General features: G+C 38.8%; 1 protein-coding gene across 1 annotated transcript; it reads left to right on the top strand.

Annotated features, from left to right (window-relative positions):
* The first annotated feature begins 5,849 nt into the window (after positions 1-5,849).
* LOC121741417 (probable LRR receptor-like serine/threonine-protein kinase At1g56140) lies at positions 5,850-16,827 on the top strand. Its single transcript, XM_042134151.1, has 23 exons — positions 5,850-6,074; positions 7,439-7,622; positions 7,727-7,798; positions 7,894-7,965; positions 8,045-8,116; positions 8,239-8,310; positions 8,390-8,461; positions 8,570-8,641; positions 8,732-8,803; positions 13,830-13,907; positions 13,989-14,060; positions 14,169-14,240; positions 14,359-14,424; positions 14,497-14,562; positions 14,650-14,700; positions 14,786-14,850; positions 14,961-15,343; positions 15,427-15,625; positions 15,707-15,874; positions 15,963-16,081; positions 16,161-16,383; positions 16,490-16,612; positions 16,685-16,827. The coding sequence occupies exons 1-23, from the start codon at positions 5,951-5,953 to the stop codon at positions 16,693-16,695; spliced, it is 2,508 nt and encodes an 835-aa protein (XP_041990085.1). The 5' UTR covers positions 5,850-5,950; the 3' UTR covers positions 16,696-16,827.
* Positions 16,828-21,797: the final 4,970 nt, after the last annotated feature.

Below are 21,797 nucleotides of genomic sequence, written 5' to 3'. Positions count from 1 at the left end.
GTGTGGATTAAGTATTTAATTACAAAAACTACGTCTAAATGATAAATTCATGGTTTGGAATGTTTAGTGGGTGTTTAATATGGGATATTCACTGATTTGTGGTTTAATGTATAGGTTTTCATCCACTTAAGCACTATTTAGGTGATTTAACGAGTTTGATAAAGTTATGGAGTTAAAACAGGTGAAAATGGGCTTAAACAGAGTTCAAGAAGCCTACAAGGGAAAACGTCCGGTCGGGCAATCGGTCCAAAATCACGAGTCAGTGAGAACGCATGGGTCGGGCAATCCTCGTATTAAACATCGCCCGACCAGGCGATTGCTTTTGTTCCTACATTTGGCTGATTTTTACACTCGGAGTATAAATAGAAGCCTTGAAGTGCTAAGACCATCTCCAACCATTTACACCAAACTCAAACCCATTTTTGAGTATATGTCACACCAAAAAGTAGTTTACTCTAATCATTTACACAAAATTCAAAATTTACACCATTTTTGAGTTTTTGTCTCACAAAAAATACCAAAAATGGGTTTGAGTTTGATGTATGATTGAAGAAGATTTCTACACCAAAACTCATTTTTGGAGTATGGTTGGATAAGAAGTCTCAATCATCTAAGTTCTTGAAGAGGAAGGCTCTCCACCATATGATTTATCCTTGGAAGTACTTTAGTCTAATTTTATCATGTTTTCCTCAATATATCATGTGATTTGTGCTTGCTGGTATGATTTTCACTATCATTAAATAAGGAAAAGTTTTTATAATCAATCAATTTGAAAGAGTTAACGAGACACCCCGGATTCAACGATGGCAACGACAAGCTGTATTTGAAGTTTTCAATTATAAATGAAACCAGCGCAAGAAATCAAACAATAATTAAAGATGTATTTATTAATGGTTGACGAACAAGTGGCGTAGACTTATTTTTATGGAGACTAGAAAAGTATAATACAATAGTATTTTATTAGTATTATTTTAAATAAAATAGTAGTACTGTAGTTGTAATAATTGCATTTTAAATATTAGAGCATCCACAACCGTGCTCTTGTCAGCGGCACGGTTGTGGGCCCGGCCCCATTTTTTCTGTCTGCTCTCTGCCAAGAGCACAACACCCACAGCTGTGCTCTTCCGCAAGGACGAGCACAATTTAATTTAAAATTCAATTAAACAAAAACATTTCCATAATATGAAAATTCATTAAAAAAAATTGAAATAACATTACAAATTACAAATAAATTTAAAAAGACATAATTAAAAGTCTAAAATTAAAAATTATATAATTAAACTCCTAAAAAATAAAAATTACATAATTAGACTCCTAAAAATTTAAAATTTTATTAATTAAAATCCTAAAATTTGAGATTGAGAGAGTTGTTTGGTATAGTGTCATTTTTTGTGTTTGAAATGAGAGTATTTATAGATGAAAGTATGAATTTTGGGGTAAAAATAAATAAAAAAATAAATTAAAAGTGTGGAAAAAATGGATATATTTTATTAGGGAGTGGGAAAATATTTTTTTTATTAATTTTGAATTTTTCAGATTTTTTTCTATTTTTTTTAAAAAAATTAATAAAAAGGGATAAATCAACGGGCCAATCAGAGCATGCCACGTCGCCGCCCCGTGCTCTTGCCGCTGACAAAGGCTGTGCTCTTAGCTAAGAGCACGTCCGTGCCAGCGGCAAGAGTGCAGCGGCGGTGGAGCGTGTCCTTACCAGAGGCACGGACGGACAGTGAGCACAAGCTCACCGTTGTGGATGCTGTCGCTTTCAAAAATTGGCCACTATTAAATAAGCATAAATTCTTGAAAGGGATGCGTATTAGTCGCTGTAAAAAATGGGTCACTTTTTTTTTACATTTGAAAGTGGGTGTTACACATTTTAAGAATCTTAACTAATTAGAAAATAATTTAAGAGATTTGCATATAACTGTAATTTTTTGTGATTTGTCGGAATATGAATATTATTTGTAGAAAATATTTTTTAAAATATAGAATGAAAAAGAATTAGGAGGTTTATTTAAATTGGAGAGTGAGATTCAAAAAAATTTTTTACTCTTGAAGACCATATGATATTTAGGATTTGATTTGGTGATATTTATATCCATGTAATATTGGAATTTGATTGTGTAATATTTATTTAATAGTAATACTAGTACTACTACTATTTAATCTAGAAAATATTGTGAAACTCGCCCTCCAATCTTACTCAAGAGTAATAAATTTTCTTCACATATCTTTTAAATATCAAATCTACTGAATATTTTTTATATTTCTTTTTTAAATATCCTATAAACTAATGTTCATTTTCCAACAAAAAATCACGGTTATATACGCAAATCTTCTAATTTTTTATGTAGTCTATTATTTTGTCCTATTATATACCCTCCAAATTAGTACAAATGAAATATAAAGTGTGTACAAACTAGTATTTGACGATAGGAAAATACAGTAAATATGAATGAACCAAGTGCAGCTGAAATGACGGTTCTCTATCTTATAAAAAGACATAAACAAATAGCTCATATAGCTTTCATCCCAGTCTTTAAAGTTCTTTTCAACGACACGGGCAGTCGGCTTCTTCTACTTTAACTTGTGGCAATCCTTGGAGTATTGGTAGAGGTGTCGAAACGGGTAGCGGATAACGGGTATTTCCAAACCCGACACGATACTCGGCGGGTATCAGGCACCCGCTACCCGCAAAAATCGGGGTCGAGGTTGGGATCAGGTATCCAAACTAGGAGTTTATCGGGTATCGGGCATACCCGTTACCCGAGTGGGTATACCCGATTACTCGAGCAATTATCCGATTCAAACTTTAATAAGGTCTAAATTTTACCCTTTATTTATACAACACAAACTTAAACCACCATATATCTACTCTCGATATGGGACAACCAAGCATGAGAAAGAGCCAGAGCAACATGTTTAACTCTCCTTTCTTATTTCTACGGCTAACAGTTGTACTCCTCTCTAATTACTTTCAATTTTTAAAAAAAAATGAGTTTAAGTATATGATGAACCCACAAAGTGATAATTCAGATATGTTATTATTTTTATTCTCCTACATGATACCCACATATGCGTGTTCGGATACCCGATGCGGGTATTCGGGATACCAACATTGCTCTGCAGGTCGGGTATCGAGTACCATAAAACTTGAATTTTTTAGGTTCGGGTACCCGCAAAATTGGGTGTGGATACCCACGGGTACCCGTTTCGACACCCCTAAGTAGTGGCCAGAATTGCCACAGTTGTAGCAATTGTCTTCAACCTTTCTCGTGGACGGCTTCCTCTTGTCATTGTCCTTTGCAGTTGGGCGATAGCTTTTGTTAGAGGGATCGCCTCGCCAACATACTGGTCTTTGCATCAAGTGGGTCGTGGCCCTTGACCAATTATTCGTTCTTGCGCACGTCTGACTCAATGTGCAGCTTCACAATCAAGTGTTCAAGAGTCATCTCCTTTCGCTAGTGCTTGAGGTAGATCTTGAACTCCTTACAGCTGGGTGTAAGCTTCTATATGATTGTGCCAGTCGTGAAAATTTCGGGCAGGGCCATTCCCTCGGCAGCGAGGTCGTGGATGATTAGCTGGAACTCTTGCACTTGGTCTGATCGAGAGTCAACCATTTTATAATCCAAGTACTTGGCTATTATAATTTTTTTTATGTCTGCATCATCGTTACGGTACCTCTTATCTAGATTTTCTCATATTTATTTTGACGTGGGTACAATAGAGTATACATTATATAGACTATCATCTAAAGCACTTAAAATAAATTTTTTACATAAATAGTCTCCTTTGCGCCAGTCCCAGACGTCATAGTCGACGAAGACTTCAATGCGTTTCTCGATCTCTCTTGGCGCGAGTGGCTAGTCTTCCTTGAGGTAGTTTATAACGCCCAATCTTGTTAGGTAGAACAACATCTTCTGCTGGCACTTCTTGAAGTCCGTTCCTACAAATTTTGATGGCTTCTCGGCGGGTGGCTTCATTCTTGGTGTCATTGGTACCAAGCTTGTTCTATGATTCCTAATTCCGATTCTCGTAAGAGTTAATATTGGGGTTGAGCAAGGAGCCCCCCACATTCTTACTAACCCCGAGGATCCAACATTCGTGTTGACCCCTAGGGATCCAACACCCATGTTGAGCCTGAAGGCCCTAACACTCGATTCAATGAAGGATCTCACGGAACCACTAAAAGTTGAATCGGCCGATTCACTCGAGGTGAATCCATCAGATGTCCCAAAGGGGTTGTTAAGCACACAAGGGGCTATTGAGTAGTGGTTGATGCATCGGGATTGGTCATCATCATTGGGTTCGATGACGTGTTGACTGGCACAGCAGTGGACATGGTCGATGACACGACGACAACGGCGGTGGACTAGCCAGTTGACATCTTGAGGCGAAGGTGGTGATTAAGTTCAGTTTATGCATGTACAAAATACTTCAGCGGCAAGAATATCTCGTCTTGCTTTTGTTGGCTTTTAGGTATACAAATATACAACTTGTCGGGCGTACTACAACCCAAAATAATGGAAATAACAAAGAATAGTTACACAAAATAAACTGAAAGAGAAAGCCGAAAGGTAAATCGAGTCAAAGGTTTAAGGTTTCTAGATATATAAACTTGTACGGTGTAATACGCCCTTGTAGTGCTCTCGGATTGACGTGTTGTTCCCAAAAATAAACTGGCTAACGTCTTACTCGTTGCAGCACCGCAGACTAAACAAGCTCTGACGAACTGGATGATGACAAGAGCAGAGCTTTGACAGAGAGACAACAAAGAGGGAGAGAACTTATGCTAAGAAGAGAATGTTTTGTGTTGTGTATTGGAATGTGGGGTGCTCCGTGCTCAACCCAAGTGTTGGGGGCTCCGTGCTCAACCACCAGCCCCAAAAACCAATTGCCAAGTCTAAGGCACACGGGGCACGGCGCGCGTGTGGGCTCTACCGCCACATGCGTAACAATTCATCTTATTAAATACATCTTTAATAAGGTTCTCATTTGTTAATATGGGATAACTAACACTTGGTTCATTTTTTACTTTATTGTGCCTAACTTTAATCCATTATTTCTGATTCACCGGGAATTGATTTTGAGAAAATAAATATACCATTGTCACTATATTATTTAATTTCAATAAATTAAACATTTTATCACATTTATTCTTGGTCAAAAGCCATTTAACCAAAGCACAATTTAACCTGAAATACAAGTATAATATTTTGGATTAATAAAAATGATCATATCTAAAAATGAACTTTAGTTGGAAGATAAACATTTTTAAAAATGATGTAAGTTTGATTTATTTTTTAGTTTTAAATCCAGAGAGCAAATGGGTCCTAACTCTTTAAAGACATGATCATGTCATATAGTTTCCAAGTTGATCAACTTGGATTTCTTATTTAAAAGTTAGCTGCGTCTCTGTGAGCCACCATATATGTTATGCGTTTCCACATAGTACTACATTAAGCTTGTTTAGTTATCCTGATATGGGAAAGTGAGATATAAAATTGAGTTAGAATTGAGGGAGTAGGGCCCACTTAATTAACACCACTCCCATGCGTTCTGTTTAATAAATAGATGCAGTTTTGTCATTGAAAAAATAATTAATTGAATATAATATTGACCAACAATCATGTTCTGCCAAAATTGCCCCTTCATTTGGGTTAAAAATGAAAAATGGAAGGGTAAGTAAGGTATTTTGGCCTCATTTCTTGACAGAGCAGATATAATTATTGACTCCTTCTTGAATTTATTTTGGCCCAATTCTGCTTTCTACAGTGCGGGTCCTTGTTATTTATAGGCCATACAAAATTAACATAAGGAAACTGAACGCTAGATAATAGTCAGAAATGAGGCCATATCTGCCTATATGTAATAAAGTGAACACTCCCTATATTTGAAACCTACACAATACACATAATCTTCATACTCTTCTTCTCAAAGATACAATTTTCGTATGGCGGCTGTTCGGTGGCGGGTGGCGATTTTTTTGGGTGTGTTCGCCGCTAGCCAATTGGTGGATATTCATATTGGGCATGCTCAAACTACAACTACAAACGCCACTACTGATCCATCTGAAGGTACTGCCCTTCTCTCTCTCTCTCTCTCTCATCTTTCAGTACACCTTTTCTTCCCTTTCCTTTTTCTTTCCCAAAAAACTTGTCGATTCAGCAAGTTAAAGTAAGTGAAAAATAAAGATGGGGATCCATTTTTATTACTAGTACACAAATCATGATTTACTATCTCACAAACAAATCAGCATTCTTTCTGCAAATTAAACTGATTTAATTGGGACTGAGTCGACTGGGTTGAAACTTCAATTTTTGAGCGAGTTTAAGACTGAAAATCATAAGTATCCTACCATTTTGTTACATGGATCTAGAATAATGAGTTATTTTAGGTATCCCTGTTACGTAGTCAAATCTGAAAAATCAAGAAGTTTATTTATTTTTACTGACTAATCAATTTAATTAATCCGAAGTTGTATGGTTGTCAAGTTGGGATTTGAAGCCCTCTTGTCTTGTTGTGATTCTCTCCCAACTTAACCACTACCATACAACTTGTTATCATCTTGTATTCCCTAATCTTAGGGGATGTTCGGTTTGCAAAATTATATTTCAGGATTAAATATATAGTGTTTAGTTTATGAGATTCAATTTCATAACTCAATTCTAGATGGATAATCACGGAATAATTAGGCATAGCTAACCTCATCTCACTAAAAAAATCTCACAACTCAATCTCATAATATAGTATCTGGATAATATTTTATCTAGGAAACCGAACATTGAGGACAAAATTTGCAACTTTGCTACTTTAATTATGATCTGTCTTTGCCCTAATTAATTACTAGTAGTAATTACTAAAAAAGAAATAGAAAAAAAATAATTAAAATATTATTAATGGTGAATAAGTTCTATAGAATAAAACTTGCCCACAATAAAAATAGATTAACTTTATGAGACAGCCCAAAATAGGAAAAATCCCATCTAGAGTTTCTTTTTTTCAATGCTTGATATGCTTATTTTATGAAACACGTCTACTTAATTTTAATCTATTCTGTCTTAAACTCTTATGTATCCAAAGTGGAGTAATATTAACTGGATTTGCAGAGGAATATGAGCAATAAAATTTGAATTCAGCTTGTTATCTTATACTGCATTACTTAGTATTTTTCATAATCTTACTATGTAGTTCACCGGTAAGAGCGACTAGCATAATAAAGTTGTTAATTTTAATATTTTATGTCTTATGTTTATAATATTAATTGGATAATAGAATGCCAAGGTTGCAATAAAATTTGAAATCAGCTTGAAATCTTATACTGTATTACTTAGTATTTTTCATAATCTTACTAAGTTGTTCACTGGTAAGAGCGAGCCAAACATGCGTCGTTATTATGTTCGACTAGCCTAATAAAGTTGTTATCGGTGTGGATGTACAGCAAGAGCTCTGAACCGAATGTTCGAGCGATGGGAAATTTCAGCGACAGATAGTTGGAACATTAGCGGAGAGGTTTGCAGCGGTGTTGCTACTAATGCTACTAATGTTGAAACCAATAACATTAATCCCTCTATCAAGTGTGACTGCTCCTACGACAACAACTCCACTTGCCATATCATTCTCTTGTAACATCACTTTCACTATACTATATATCTTTTCCTTTCCTTCTACATGTTGCTAATATATTCATATTTCCTTACTTTAACTCATTAGTTATATTTTTATGCAGGCGAGTTTATGATTTGAATGTTGCTGGCCCTCTTCCTGATGAACTCTGGAACTTCACTTATCTCAGTAATCTGTATATATCATTCTCATTCATTCCTTGTTATACTTACAAGCTTTACATTGAAAATCATACTAAATGTCGCAATACTAATGCATGGTGTGTTTCAGAATCTTGGACAAAAACTATTTGACAGGTCCCATTCCAGCTGCCATCGGAAATCTTAGTCGAATGCAATACTTGTATGTCACCTTTATTTTCCATTCTTGTTTTATAACTCAATTTCTTATGGCTAATGTCTTGAGTTATATATCCTATTAGGAGCATTGGCCATAATGCATTATCCGGGCCACTTCCAAGGGAACTTGGGCTGCTCACCGACCTCAGATTCTTGTCAGTTATCTTACCAGAACTCATAGCCAAATACTCATTTATATACTTAGTTCTCTAAGCATCAAACATATTGAGTCAAGAAAAAACGTTTTATCAGTTAAATTATGTTTCATTGTCTGTAGGGCATTTGGTACAAACAGTTTCTCTGGCCCTTTACCATCTGAACTCGGGAGCTTAACACGGTTATCACAAATGTAATTGTTTCCGTCTTTTTGTTTCATCACTCCTTCACTTTATTTCTTTCCATAATACTGCACTATCATTTCTTTCCAGATATATCGATAGTTCTGGAGTTAGTGGTCCTATACCTGCATCATTCGCAAATCTACGCAACTTGGAGAGAGTGTAAGACCACTATACTTGACATAAAAGAAATGCAGAGTAGTATGTTTTTGATCTCTATCTAAACAAACAAATTGTCAATGATAATTAATGTGGATTTTTGGATTTCAGATGGGCATCAGACAATGGATTCACAGGGCCGATACCTGACTTCATCGGAAGCTGGTCAAGTCTTACCCTACTGTGAGTCACAATCTTTTTTTTTTCTATGTTTATCGTACTATTTTGAATCAAATATCCCAAGCTTCATCATCATTTGTTATCTTTTTGTAGGAAATTTCAAGGAAATTCATTTGTAGGACCAATACCAGCATCTTTCTCAAATTTAAGCTTGTTGAATGACTTGTAAGTACTATCCACAACAATATTTTTTTTGGGTGATTGAGCCTCAGTACACCAACTGTCATCTGATTTTTTGTTTTGCAAGGGTCTTCCAACATATACACAAATTTTCACATTTTTTGAAAAATTTCACACGATTGTCGACTCTGTGAAACTGATACTAAGGTGGACGCTTGAAATGTATTCATGGCTTAAACTGTTAATTATGGAGCCTAAAATATCTCCTACCATGTTTAGGATTTGTTTCCTTGAAGTATATTTCCTTGTGATAGATTTATTCCTTAAAAGATATTTCCTTATGTAATATGTTTCCTAGTTTGACTAGAATTAGGGCTCTCTAGTTGCTTATAAATAGAGGTGCTCCCTCATTGTTAAATCATCCTGAAATTATATAGTGAAATCCCTGGCTTGGCATCGCCCCCAGACGTAGATACATATTGTATCGAACTGGGTAAACAATTTCTTGTGTTCATTCTCTTTCATATTCGTGATTGCCTGTGCTTATTTCCCAACAACTGGTATCAAGAGCCTAGGGTTTAAGAGGCAGAAATCACGATGGGGATCGACGAGAGAATTGCTTTAGAGAAGTTCGATGGATCTGATTTCGGATTTTGGAAGATGCAGATTGAGGATTACCTGTACGGTAAAGATCTCTGGAAGCCTTTAAAAACCAAACCCGAAAAGATGGAACATGAGGAGTGGGAGTTGCTGGACAGAAAAGCGATGAGCGCGATTAGGCTATCGTTGTCCAAGGATGTGGCTTATCACACGACTGCAGCAAAGTCGACAAAGGAAATGATAAAGATCTTGGAGGACATGTATCAGAAACCATCAACGGCAAACAAGGTACATCTGATTAGACGATTGTTTAATTTTAGAATGCAAGAGGGAAAACTGGTGCAACATCTCAACGAGTTCAACATGATTACTTCGCAACTGAACTCGGTTGATATAAAATTCAATGATGAAATTCGTGCCCTGATTTTGCTATCGTCTCTGCCTGAGAGTTGGGCTGGCACAGTGACAGCAGTTACTGCTGCAGAGACAAAACTAACCGTTGACAGAGTAAGAGATCTGATGATTGGTGAGGAAGTTCGCCGGAGAGAATCAGGATCTACTATTTCGGGATCAGCACTGAATACAGAACAAAGAGGCAGATCGAAGGGAAAGCAAAATCGTGGAAGATCAAATTCCAGAGGAATGAGTCAATCCAAGAAGGGTTTGGATAAAGTTAAATGCTGGAATTGTGATGAGTTTGGACATTTTAGAAATCAGTGTGAGGCACCGAAGAAGTATAAGAATAAGGATCAGAAGGACAAGAAGACAGCAAACGCTACCATGTCTGATGACGATGGCGAGGCGTTGGTCTTGAGTGTCAGTAGTCCGATGGAATCATGAGTATTGGATTATGGGGCGTCGTTTCACTCCTGCAGCAATGTGGAGATAATGGAAGACTACGTTTCTGGCGATTTTGGGAAGGTACATCTGGCTGATGACGAGCCCTTAGATATCGTGGGAAAGGGAAACGTGAAGGTAGTGACGTCCAATGGATCCGTAATAAAACTGAATGGAGTCAGACACATTCCTGGATTGCAGAGAAGTTTGATTTCGATTGGGCAGCTTGATGCAGAAGGGTACACCGTGACGTTTGACTGCAACAATTGGAAGATTACCAAGAGAGCTATGATAGTAGCTCGAGGTAAGAAGGAGGGTACGTTGTATACCACAACTAACTCCAAAGATTGCATTGATATTGCAAGTGAGGCAAATAATGCAGATTTGTGGCACTGTCGTCTTGGCCACATGAGCGAGAAAGGGATGAAGATAATGTGCTCAAGAGGTTTACTGTCTGGCCTGAAAACTGTTGAAGTTGGCCTATTCGAGGATTGCGTGTTTGGGAAACAAAAAAGGGTGAGTTTCTCAAGAGGATGCAGAAAATTGAAGACACAGAAGTTGGAGATGGTCCACACTGATCTATGGGGACCAGCACCTGTGAAGTCCCTAGGAGGCTCTGAATATTATATGACTTTCATCGACGACTCTACTTGAAAGCTATGGGTTTATTTTCTGAAGAGTAAATCTGATGCGTTTGACGCTTTCAGGAAATAGAAAGCCCTTGTTGAAACAGAAATCGGGATGAAGGAGTGTCTAAGATCCGATAATGGAGGAGAATATGAACTTGCAAAGTTCAATGAATTCTGCGCCGAGAATGGAATCCGCATGGAGAAAACTGTGAAAGGAACTCCACAGCAGAATGGAATCGTAGAGCGCATGAACAGAATGTTGAATGAGCGAGCAAGATGCATGAGGTTGAAAAGTGGATTGCCAAAGAGTTTTTGGGCAGATGCAGTCAACACAGCTGCATTCCTAATTAATAGAGGTCCATCAGTTCCCTTGGAGTTTCGGATACCCGAGGAGGTTTGGACAGGAAAAGAGGTAAATCTATCTTTCCTACGCATCTTTGGTTGTGTTGCTTATGCTCATGTTAGTTCCGTTGAGAGAAGTAAGTTGGATGCTAAATCTATTAAGTGTACGTTCATTGGTTATGGAGGCGCTGAGTTCGGTTATAGACTCTGGGATGAGCACAACCGTTAGGTTATTCGCAGTAGAGATGCCATCTTCAATGAACAGGTATTGTACAAGGATAGATTGGAGGCGTCGAGTCCCAGCAGTTCTGAGCCACAAGTGGTCGAGCTAGACATCTCAAACTCGAGTGGGAGCAAGGAGAGTCAGAATGCTGAAGAGGTGCTTGAAGAAGAACCAAGCACTCCACCACCGACTATTCCGCTTCCTAAATCGACTAGAGAGCGACGTGCACCTGATAGGTACTCGCCCTCTAATTTCTATTTGTTACTTACTGATGGTGGTGAGCCCGAGTGTTATGCAGAGGCAGGAGAAGGCCCTGATAAACGAAGGTGGAAAATTGCCATGGATGACGAGTTTGCCTCTCTTCTCCTAAATGGCACATGGGAGCTTGTGGAACTTCCTAAAGGGAAAAAGGCATTGCATTGCAAGTGGGTCTATCGAATCAAAGGTGAAGCTGATGGTAGCAAGCGCTACAAGGCTAGGCTGGTTGTCAAGGGATTTGAGCAACGATATGGTATTGATTATACAGATGTGTTCACTCCTGTTGTGAAACTAACTACTATTCGTTTAGTATTGAGTATGGTAGTTGCAGAAAATCTATTGTTACATCAGATGGATGTAAAGACGACATTCCTTCATGGTGATTTGGAGGATGAGTTGTACATGACACAGCCTGAAGGATTCGTAGTAAAAGGAATGGAAAACCTTGTATGCAAGTTGAAGAAGAGCTTGTATGGTTTAAAGCAAGCTCCAAAGCAGTGGTACAAGGAGTTTGATGGATTTATGATGGAGATTGGCTATAAAAGATGCTACGCTAACCATTGTTGTTACTACAAGAGGTTTGACAAGAGCTATCTCATTCTGTTATTATATGTTGATGATATGTTGATCGCAGGAGGTGATCAAAAGGAGATGGATAAGTTGAAAAGGCAATTGTCTGAACGATTCTCCATGAAAGATCTTGGAGAGGCTAATCAAATTTTGGGCATGAGAATCGAGCGTGACAAGGCGGCAGGAAAATTGTATCTTTCGCAAGCTGCTTACATTGGTAAGGTTTTGGAAAGATTCAACATGGATAATTCGAAGCCAGTAAGTGTGCCTTTAGGCAGTCACTTTAAGCTGTCGAAGAAGGAGTCGCCGAGTACAAAAGAAGAACGTGCTAAAATGAAGAAAATTCCTTATGCTTCAGCAATTGGCAGTATTATGTATGCAATGGTGTGTACGAGGCCTGATATTGCACAAGCAGTGGGAGTAGTGAGCCGGTTCATGGGTGATCTGGGCAAGCAACATTGGGAAGCAGTTAAATGGATCCTTCGATACTTGAGAGGTACTACAGAAAGTGTCTTATGTTTCAATGGCAAGAATGTCGAGCTGGCAGGTTATGTGGATGCAGACTTGGCGTCCAATGATCTTGATGGGAGAAGAAGCACAACCGGGTATGTATTTACTTATGGTGGTACTGCTATTTCATGGACTTCTAAGTTGCAGAAGACTGTTGCTTTGTCTACTACGGAGGCTGAATATGTAGCTGCGACAGAGGCAAGCAAGGAGATGGTGTGGTTGCAGAGTTTCTTAGATGAACTTGGGAAGGAGAACAAGAGTAGCATACTCTACAGTGATAGTCAGAGTGCTATTTTCTTGGCGAAGAATTCAGCGTTTCATTCTAGGATAAAGCATGTGGAGTTGAAATATCATTACATCCGACACCTAGTGGAGATGAAAATCCTGCAACTTGTGAAGATACTTGGAAGTGAGAATCCTGCAGACATGTTTACTAAGGTGGTGACCTTAGAGAAATTGAAGCTATGCATAGCTTCAATTGGCCTTGGAACTTGAAGAGAAGGTTGGGCGATGCTAAGCGGATGAAGGGATGAGATCACGAGGAAATGGTTGTTTAGGAGTTGTTAGTCTCCAAGTGGGAGATTGTTAATTATGGAGCCTAAAATATCTCCTACCATGTTTAGGATTTGTTTCCTTGAAGTATATTTCCTTGTGATAGATTTATTCCTTAAAAGATATTTCCTTATGTAATATGTTTCCTAGTTTGACTAGAATTAGGGCTCTCTAGTTGCTTATAAATAGAGGTGCTCCCTCATTGTTAAATCATCCTGAAATTATATAGTGAAATCCCTGGCTTGACATCGCCCCCAGACGTAGATACACATTGTATCGAACTGGGTAAACAATTTCTTGTGTTCATTCTCTTTCATATTCGTGATTGCCTGTGTTTATTTCCCAACATAAACAATATATGTACTAAATGAGATTGTTGGGTGTCTATGTCATTAGTTCACCAAAAATTGACTATCGTGTGAAATATCAAAACAATTGAAAGTTTGTGTATTCGGAGGCCATAAATTTTAGTTGTTGTGTAAAACTATAATTTTTTCATTTTCATGATTATGTGGAAGCTAACTTTCTTGGGCAAATGCGACATCTTTAGGAGGATTAGTGATGTATCCAATGCCAATGGTAGCTCATCCCTCAACTTCCTCAGAAACATGACCTCTCTATCGACCTTGTAAGAAGTCGCCGTAGCTTCTCATTATCCAAATAAAAGTGATGTGAGTTGTTAGTGATGAGTTGTTGCTCTATTTGGCAGAGTGTTGAGGAACAACAATATTTCTGGTAGCATACCTTCCTTTCTGGAGGGATTTTGGAGTTTGACATTTCTGTAAGTATATATGTATATTGTATAAGTGTATATATATAATTCATTAATTGGTATACTACTCTGATTTGATTTGCAGACAACAACAAATGTTCTAATTATATGTTTCAGGGATTTGAGCTTCAACAATTTGAATGGCACAGTTCCAGAGTTCCTTTTCATCCAGACTCCTCTAACTAACATGTAGTAACTCTCTAGCTATAAACTGTTACACACATTTATTATTTATCTCAAACAACTAGTTTTTTCCAGAAAGTTGAAAGCTAGTAATACAGATTATCTCATGTTCTCATATTTCCAGATTTCTTGGTAGTAACAAGTTAACTGGTGGACTACCGTCGCAGAAGAGTTCATCACTCGGGAACATGTATGCTTCTGTTATACTCCCCTTGTTTTTATTTTCCACGGTAATTTTATTAATATTTTTATTTGCTTCTAGAGATTTATCGTACAACGAATTATCCAGAAGCTTTCCGTCTTGGATCAATGAAGATAACTTACAAGTGTAAGTCCATAAGACAAACATAAATACTTACATATGTCTTGTTAGATTCCTGATTTGCTCTACATCAAAATTTTTTTTTTTGTGCAGTAATGTGGTTTCCAACAACTTCACCTTTGGAGATTCTAACACTGCTTCCAGGTGCTTAAAAGGCATTCTAGTTCTTGCATAGCTTTGTTTGTTTAACTTATTTGTGCATCATAATTCATCTGCTTCATCCGTGTAGAACTCTACCTTCTGGTTTAGAATGTCTCCAGAAGAATTTTCCGTGCAGTCGAGGACAGCCTACTTGTAAGTAGTAATAATGTTTATGGCAATTCTGATCTTTGTAATAGCGTAACGGATGTTTTGATATACGAAGTTGTGGGTGGTTTGTTAAAGCAGATGTTTTGAATGTGCAGATTCAAGGTTTGCAGTGAACTGTGGTGGTAGAAGTATTACATCTAATGATGGGATAGAGTATGAAGCAGACACTGAGGCTCTTGGTCCAGCCACGTATTATACGAGCTCTACACGTAGATGGGCAGTTAGCAATTCCGGTTTTGCTGTTGACAACGCTGCACCGGAGTACATAAGCTCTACATCTACATCATCTCAGTTCACCAATACTCTAGATTCGGAGCTGTTCCAAAGTGTCCGTCACTCTGCTGGTGATCTCAGATATTACGGCTTAGGCCTTCAAAATGGTAACTACACTGTAAGGCTCCAGTTTGCAGTGACAATCAACCCTGGTATTGGGAGTTGGCAAACAGCTCAAAGGCGTGTTTTTGACATATACGTCCAGGTTTGCATTTCGCATTTACTTTATCCAATGCATTCGTCCATGCTCGTTACTTGAAAAGAAAAGGTTATTCTGATGATACGCAGGGGGGTTTGGAAGAGAAGGATTTTGATTTGCAGAGAGAGACTGGAAGGGACCCTTTTAGAACTGTGACACGGGAATTCACTGTAGAGGTAGTCGAAAACTATATGGAAATCCATCTCTTTTGGGCCGGAAAAGGGACCTGCTGTGTACCTGCTCAAGCTGTGTATGGACCTTTAATTTCTGCAATAAGTGCTACACCAAGTATGTTCTCTGCTCATGCAAATTTATTACTATTTTATTTTTCTTTCTTATCGCTTGATTGTTTTTCATTTTCTTCATCAGATTTCGTTCCAACCGTTTCGGATAATCCTCCTGGTGGTAGTAAAAAGAACCAGACCGGTCTGATTGTTGGCATTGTTGTTCCAGTTTCAGTTGCAGCTTCGCTTTTTACATTTGCATTTTGTTACTTATCACAAAGAAGAAAAAAGCAAAAGAACATCGACGATGAAGGTAACGTGCATCGTTTTCTTAATACATCTCCAAATCTTAACGATCAGACTAACATTCTCTATGTTAATTGGGGTTGGGTGATTTACAGAGTTTCTAGGGATCGATGCTCAAACTTACACGTTCAGTTACGCGGAACTTAGAGCTGCTACTGGCGACTTCGACCCTTCTAACAAGCTCGGAGAGGGAGGATTTGGACCTGTCTATAAGGTATCGACAATCATATTCTTAAGATGCAAGAACAGCAAGACAAGATATGTATCAATATTGTTTTCGTATGCGCAAACAGGGAACACTCGCGGATGGAAGACTAGTTGCGGTGAAACAACTCTCAGTGGCATCACACCAAGGCAAGAGTCAGTTTGTAGCGGAGATTGCAACTATATCAGCCGTGCAGCATCGCAACCTTGTGAAATTGTACGGATGCTGCATTGAGGGAGTGAAGCGCCTCCTCGTGTATGAATATCTGGAGAACAAGAGCCTCGACCAGATACTATTTGGAGCGAGCAGCGGTACGTCTCTGTTTCTTGACTGGAAAACACGTACGGACATATGCATGGGGGTAGCAAGGGGCCTGGCTTACCTACACGAGGAATCTTGACTTCGGATTGTTCACAGAGATGTTAAGGCTAGCAACATTCTGCTCGATTCTGATCTCGTGCCTAAACTCTCTGACTTCGGATTGGCCAAATTGTACGACGACAAACAGACTCATATCAGCACTAGAGTCGCAGGCACAATGTACGTACGATTCACCTCGTTATTTACTTCCTAGTTAGTGTAAGACGATGTATTAATTTTGTGTTGATGCAGTGGTTATCTAGCACCGGAATATGCCATGCGTGGCCATCTCACCGAGAAGGCTAATGTCTTCAGCTTTGGCGTCGTCGCTCTTGAAATCATCAGCGGGAGGCTCAATTCCGACACAAGTTTGGAAACTGAGAGGGTGTATCTTCTTGAATGGGTATGGCTATTTCTCTACTTAACACCACCTTCTTATTATGGAGTAGTTTATAAAACACCGAACTCCTCATTAGTATGATATTTTGTCTGCTTTGGGCTAAGCCCTCACAATTTTATTTTCTGGCACTTCTTAAAAGGCCTCGTACTAATGAAATAACGGCTGTACTTAATATATTGTTTGCACATTTGCTAATAACTGTTAGTTGTTGCATTCAGGCTTGGAACCTTCATGAAAATAGCAAGGAAATCGAGCTGGTGGACCCGAGTTTGCAAGAATACGACGTTGATGAAGTGAAAAGAATCATTGACATTTCCCTACTATGCACACAGGCCTCCCCGGGGCTACGGCCAATGATGTCGCGTGTGGTGGCAATGCTTGCTGGAGACATTGAGGTGGCTTCTGTGACTACACGACCGGGCTATCTTACTGATTGGACGTTTAGCGATGCGACCACTTTCATGAGCAACACTGGTCGTGCGACGTCGGATGTCGATGCTCATCTAGGTTCAACGACTACTACTACAACTACAGATGTAGCAGCCTATTCACCTAGTAAACCGATGCTGAGAGACCATTGGTGAGGGTAGATAGGGAGTAATTGCTTCTCCATTTTACTTGTATTTATGTATTCCATTTGTACATGTGTGCCGGAGCGGATATAATTGTTTGTTGCTCGATCTTGGACCAACTTTTTTGTATATTCAAACAGCCTCTCTACCTATAAGACCATCCGCAATAGAGCCCAGCCGACTGCCCAGCCGAGCGCCGGCGCTGGGCGGTCTATTGCAGCCGCCCAGCCGAGCGCCGGCGCTGGGCGGTCTATTGCAGCCGCCCAGCGGCTGAGTGGAGAGAGAAACCGCGCTGGGCGGTGGCGTGGCGCTGGGCGGTCGGCTTGGCGGTCCGTTCGGCGCTATTGCAGCGCCCGGATCGCCCCGCGCACGGCCTAGCGCGAAATTAAATTTTTTTTTTTGAAAAACTATATATACGCGCTTTGCTCGTCATTTTCATTCGCACCACTTGTTTTAACGAGTACTCCATCTATCTTAATTTCTGTTCAAGATCAACAACGGGAAATGGATCTCAACAACGAGCCTAGTTCCGGAAGTAGCGGGTCACAAACTCCGTCGATCCCTGTGGGAAGTGGATGGGGTCAGGTGCCCGGGTACTACAGCATGTACCCGTGGCAGCAGATGATGCCCGGGGGCCCAACGGGGAGGAGTCCGCCGGGGGGGTTTCCGCCGATACCGGGGTGGGCACCAACGGGATGGGCACCCGGGGTGCAGATGATGCCCGGGGGGCCACCGGCGACACAGTGGACTAAGGGGGTCGTACCGGCTACACAGGGGACTCCTGGGGGGTCCCCCGCGACGACGGGGGATGTCTATCGCCCCAGTTTTGATTTTTCGACTGGGTCTTCGCACACATCGACCCAAACGCCCTTGGGGTTTGATAGTTTCTCCTTAGATGACTTGGGGTTTGATACTCTCGGAGCTTCGGATACTCTAGTTCAGGGGGGGCAGGGCCGGGGCGTGGCGCCCCAAAGAAGAAGGGCAAGAAGAAGGTCCGCGAGTCGTCGCAACCGGGTGAGGAGAAGGTACGGAGGAGGTGGAGGGACGACGAGAACGTCGCGCTCAGCAAGGCGTGGGTGAGTGTTTGCGACGATCCTCTCGTTTCGAACGAGCAGAGGATCGTCAACAGTCGGGGCTTCCCAGGAGGTCCAGTCGGCATCCCCCCTTGGCCAATCCACCCAGGAACTCAAATTCTTCGCTCGCGCCCAAACGCGCGCTCAGTTGATCAAGACGATGGCCGAATGACGGGTGGCGACGGATCCCGTGGAGAAGAGCGTGCTTCAAACCTTGCTCATGAGCCTGCAGGACGAGTTGGAGGCGATACGGAGGGAGACCCGCGGCGGCGGCGGTGGCGGCGGCGGTGTAGGCGGCGGCGATGGTGGCGACGGAGGCGACAGCGACGGAGGCGGCGACGACGGAGACGAGGAGTGAATTGTCACTCCTTTTTTATTATTGTAATTTTTTTTTAAATTAATGTACTTTTTTAAATTATTGTAGTTTTTTTAATTTTAATAGTATTATTAAACTTTTCCCGTATATGTCTCGTAAATTAAATTTCGCATATTGTGTGATTGTTAATTATTTCATTTTGTATATATTTGTTAATAGTGATGTGGATATTATGTGGCTAGGCTATGGCTGGGCTATTGCTGGGCTATTTGCTTGTTTTGATGATGTGACAGGAGGATTTTTAGTGCTGCTGATGTGGTAGTGGCTAGGCTATGACTGAGCTATTGCTGGGCTATTCCTATTATGGATGGCCTAACTACATGGTGTCACACCAATTGCAGCTTTTTATGATCAATTTATCATTCTTTAAAAATAAATTTGATTAATTATGAATAGGTCACATCTCATTATAGTTCACAATTCGAAGGAACAATCTGAAATGAAAATAATTCTTATTTTTGAAGGAGAGTACTAATTGTGCATGCCATAAACATAATTGAGAATAATGTTAAAATTAAATCCACATCTGGCCTTATTTTCAAATCCCAATGTTCTTTCATTCTCAGCTGTCTACTATTTAAAGATTTAATTTTGTCATTCTAGGATGTGTATAATTTAAAAAAAAAACTTTTTTTCTACTCTTAGTATGCAAACTAATATTCCTACTAAATGAAATCTACATGATACTCAAAATTATTCATTTCTTTAAATTCGTTAAAGATATATTATTAGTAGTTTAGGTTAATTGGGCATAAAGTCAGTTCTAAAATCTGTTTCTCAAAATTATTCAAACTTAGATATTGATATATAAATGAGACTTGGTCAAAGGAAGGTCTAATATGAAGGGCCCTAAACTGTCGCGACCACTTTCTCCACTCTCTCTCTCTCATATATATATATATATATATATATATATAGGGGTGCGTTATATTGATAACCCAAGTTTCCGTAATAACCCTATAACTAAATCTGGACCACACATATTTCTAATCATGCGGTTGAGATTCAAACTTAGATCTACTTCATAAAAAAAAGGCGGAGGGGTAAAACTGTCATTTCACTCATTTAATTTCGCAGCCGATAAAATGATACTTCGACCTATAAAATGACAAAACTATCATTATAAGCCAAAAGTATCATTTTATCAACTCAGAGTATCATTCTATCCGGCAAAACTAACATTCTATCCGCCAAAGGTATCATTTTATCAACTCAAAGTATCATTCTATCTGCTGTGAGTATCATTTTATCATTTTATCAGTCAAAAGTATCATTTTATCAACTCAGAGTATCATTCTATCCGGCAAAACTATCATTGTATGCTGTAAACCTAACATATATAAGCCAAAGTATCATTTTATCAACTCAGAGTATCATTCTATCCGACAAAACTATCATTCTATCCGCCAAAACTATCATTCTATCCGCCAAAGGTATCATTTTATCAACTCAAAGTATCATTCTATCCGACATAACTATCATTCTATGCAATAAACCTATCATTTTATCAGTCAGTCAAAAGTATCATTTTATCAACTCTGAGTATCATTTCTATCCGCCAAAACTATCATTCTATGCAATAAACCTAACATATATCATTTTATCAGTCAGTCAAAAGTATCATTTTATCAACTCAGAGTATCATTCTATCCGGCAAAACTATCATTGTATGCTGTAAACCTAACATATATAAGCCAAAGTATCATTTTATCAACTCAGAGTATCATTCTATCCGACAAAACTATCATTCTATCCGGCAAAACTATCATTCTATCCGCCAAAGGTATCATTTTATCAACTCAAAGTATCATTCTATCCGGCAAAACTATCATTCTATGCAATAAACCTATCATTTTATCATTTTATCAGTCAGTCAAAAGTATCATTTTATCAACTTAGAGTATCATTCTATCCGGCAAAACTATCATTCTATGGAATAAACCTAACATATATCATTTTACGTGATATTTGGCGAAATTCAGAAATTAAATGAGGGAAATGACATATTTACCCCTCCGCCTTTTTTTATGAAGTAGAGTATCATTCTATCCGGCAAAACTATCATTCTATGCAATATATCATTTTATCATTTTACATGATATTTGGCGAAATTCAGAAATTAAATGAGGGAAATGACATATTTACCCCTCCGCCTTTTTTTATGAAGTAAATCTAAGTTTGAATCTCAACCGTATGATTAGAAATATGTGTGGTCCAGATTTAGTTATAGGGTTATTATGATATTTAGGGGTTATCATATGATCACGACTCTATATATATATATATATATAGGGATGTATTCATTTTCTTTTTGCATATTTTCTCCTTTTTCCTTCTAGATCCCAGCCCCACGATTTTGTCATCCGACGGTTAGATTGGTGCCATTTGTCATTTAATAATGCAGAATTTCTATTGAATAATGCACACCAACTAATAATGCACCATTATAGTGTAATAATGCAGATTTTCAGTTGAATAATGCACACCGACTAATAATGCACAATTATAGTGTAATAATGCAGATCATCTGGACCGTTGATGAATGAGATCTATCGGCTCATATTAAGAAGAATAAAGGATCTAAGGGATGAATAGGGGAATAACGCTCCTATATATATATATATATACATGGGTGCGTTATATTGATAACCCCTAAATATCATAATAACCCTATAACTAAATCTAGACCACACATATTTCTAATCATGCGGTTGAGATTCAAACTTAGATTTACTTCACAAAATAAAGCGCGGGGGTAAAACTGTCATTTCGCTCATTTAATTTCGCAGCCGATAAAATGATACTTCGACCTATAAAATGACAAAACTATCATTATAAGCCAAAAGTATCATTTTATCAACTCAGAGTATCATTCTATCCAGCAAAACTATCATTCTATCCGCCAAAGGTATCATTTTATCAACTCAAAGTATCATTCTATCTG

This window comes from Salvia splendens, chromosome 7, assembly GCF_004379255.2.
Source record: "Salvia splendens isolate huo1 chromosome 7, SspV2, whole genome shotgun sequence".
NCBI lineage: Eukaryota > Viridiplantae > Streptophyta > Magnoliopsida > Lamiales > Lamiaceae > Salvia > Salvia splendens.
This window is presented reverse-complemented; position numbering and strand designations above follow the sequence as displayed.

Bases quoted from the DNA above. Each gene is read 5' to 3' on its own strand.
- LOC121741417 (XM_042134151.1), top strand. From the start codon at position 5,951: ATGGCGGCTGTTCGGTGGCGGGTGGCGATTTTTTTGGGTGTGTTCGCC. The intron at 8,117-8,238 runs GTCAGTTATCTT...CATTGTCTGTAG, and splicing joins CTCACCGACCTCAGATTCTT to GGCATTTGGTACAAACAGTT. The intron at 14,241-14,358 runs GTAGTAACTCTC...TCATATTTCCAG, and splicing joins CAGACTCCTCTAACTAACAT to ATTTCTTGGTAGTAACAAGT.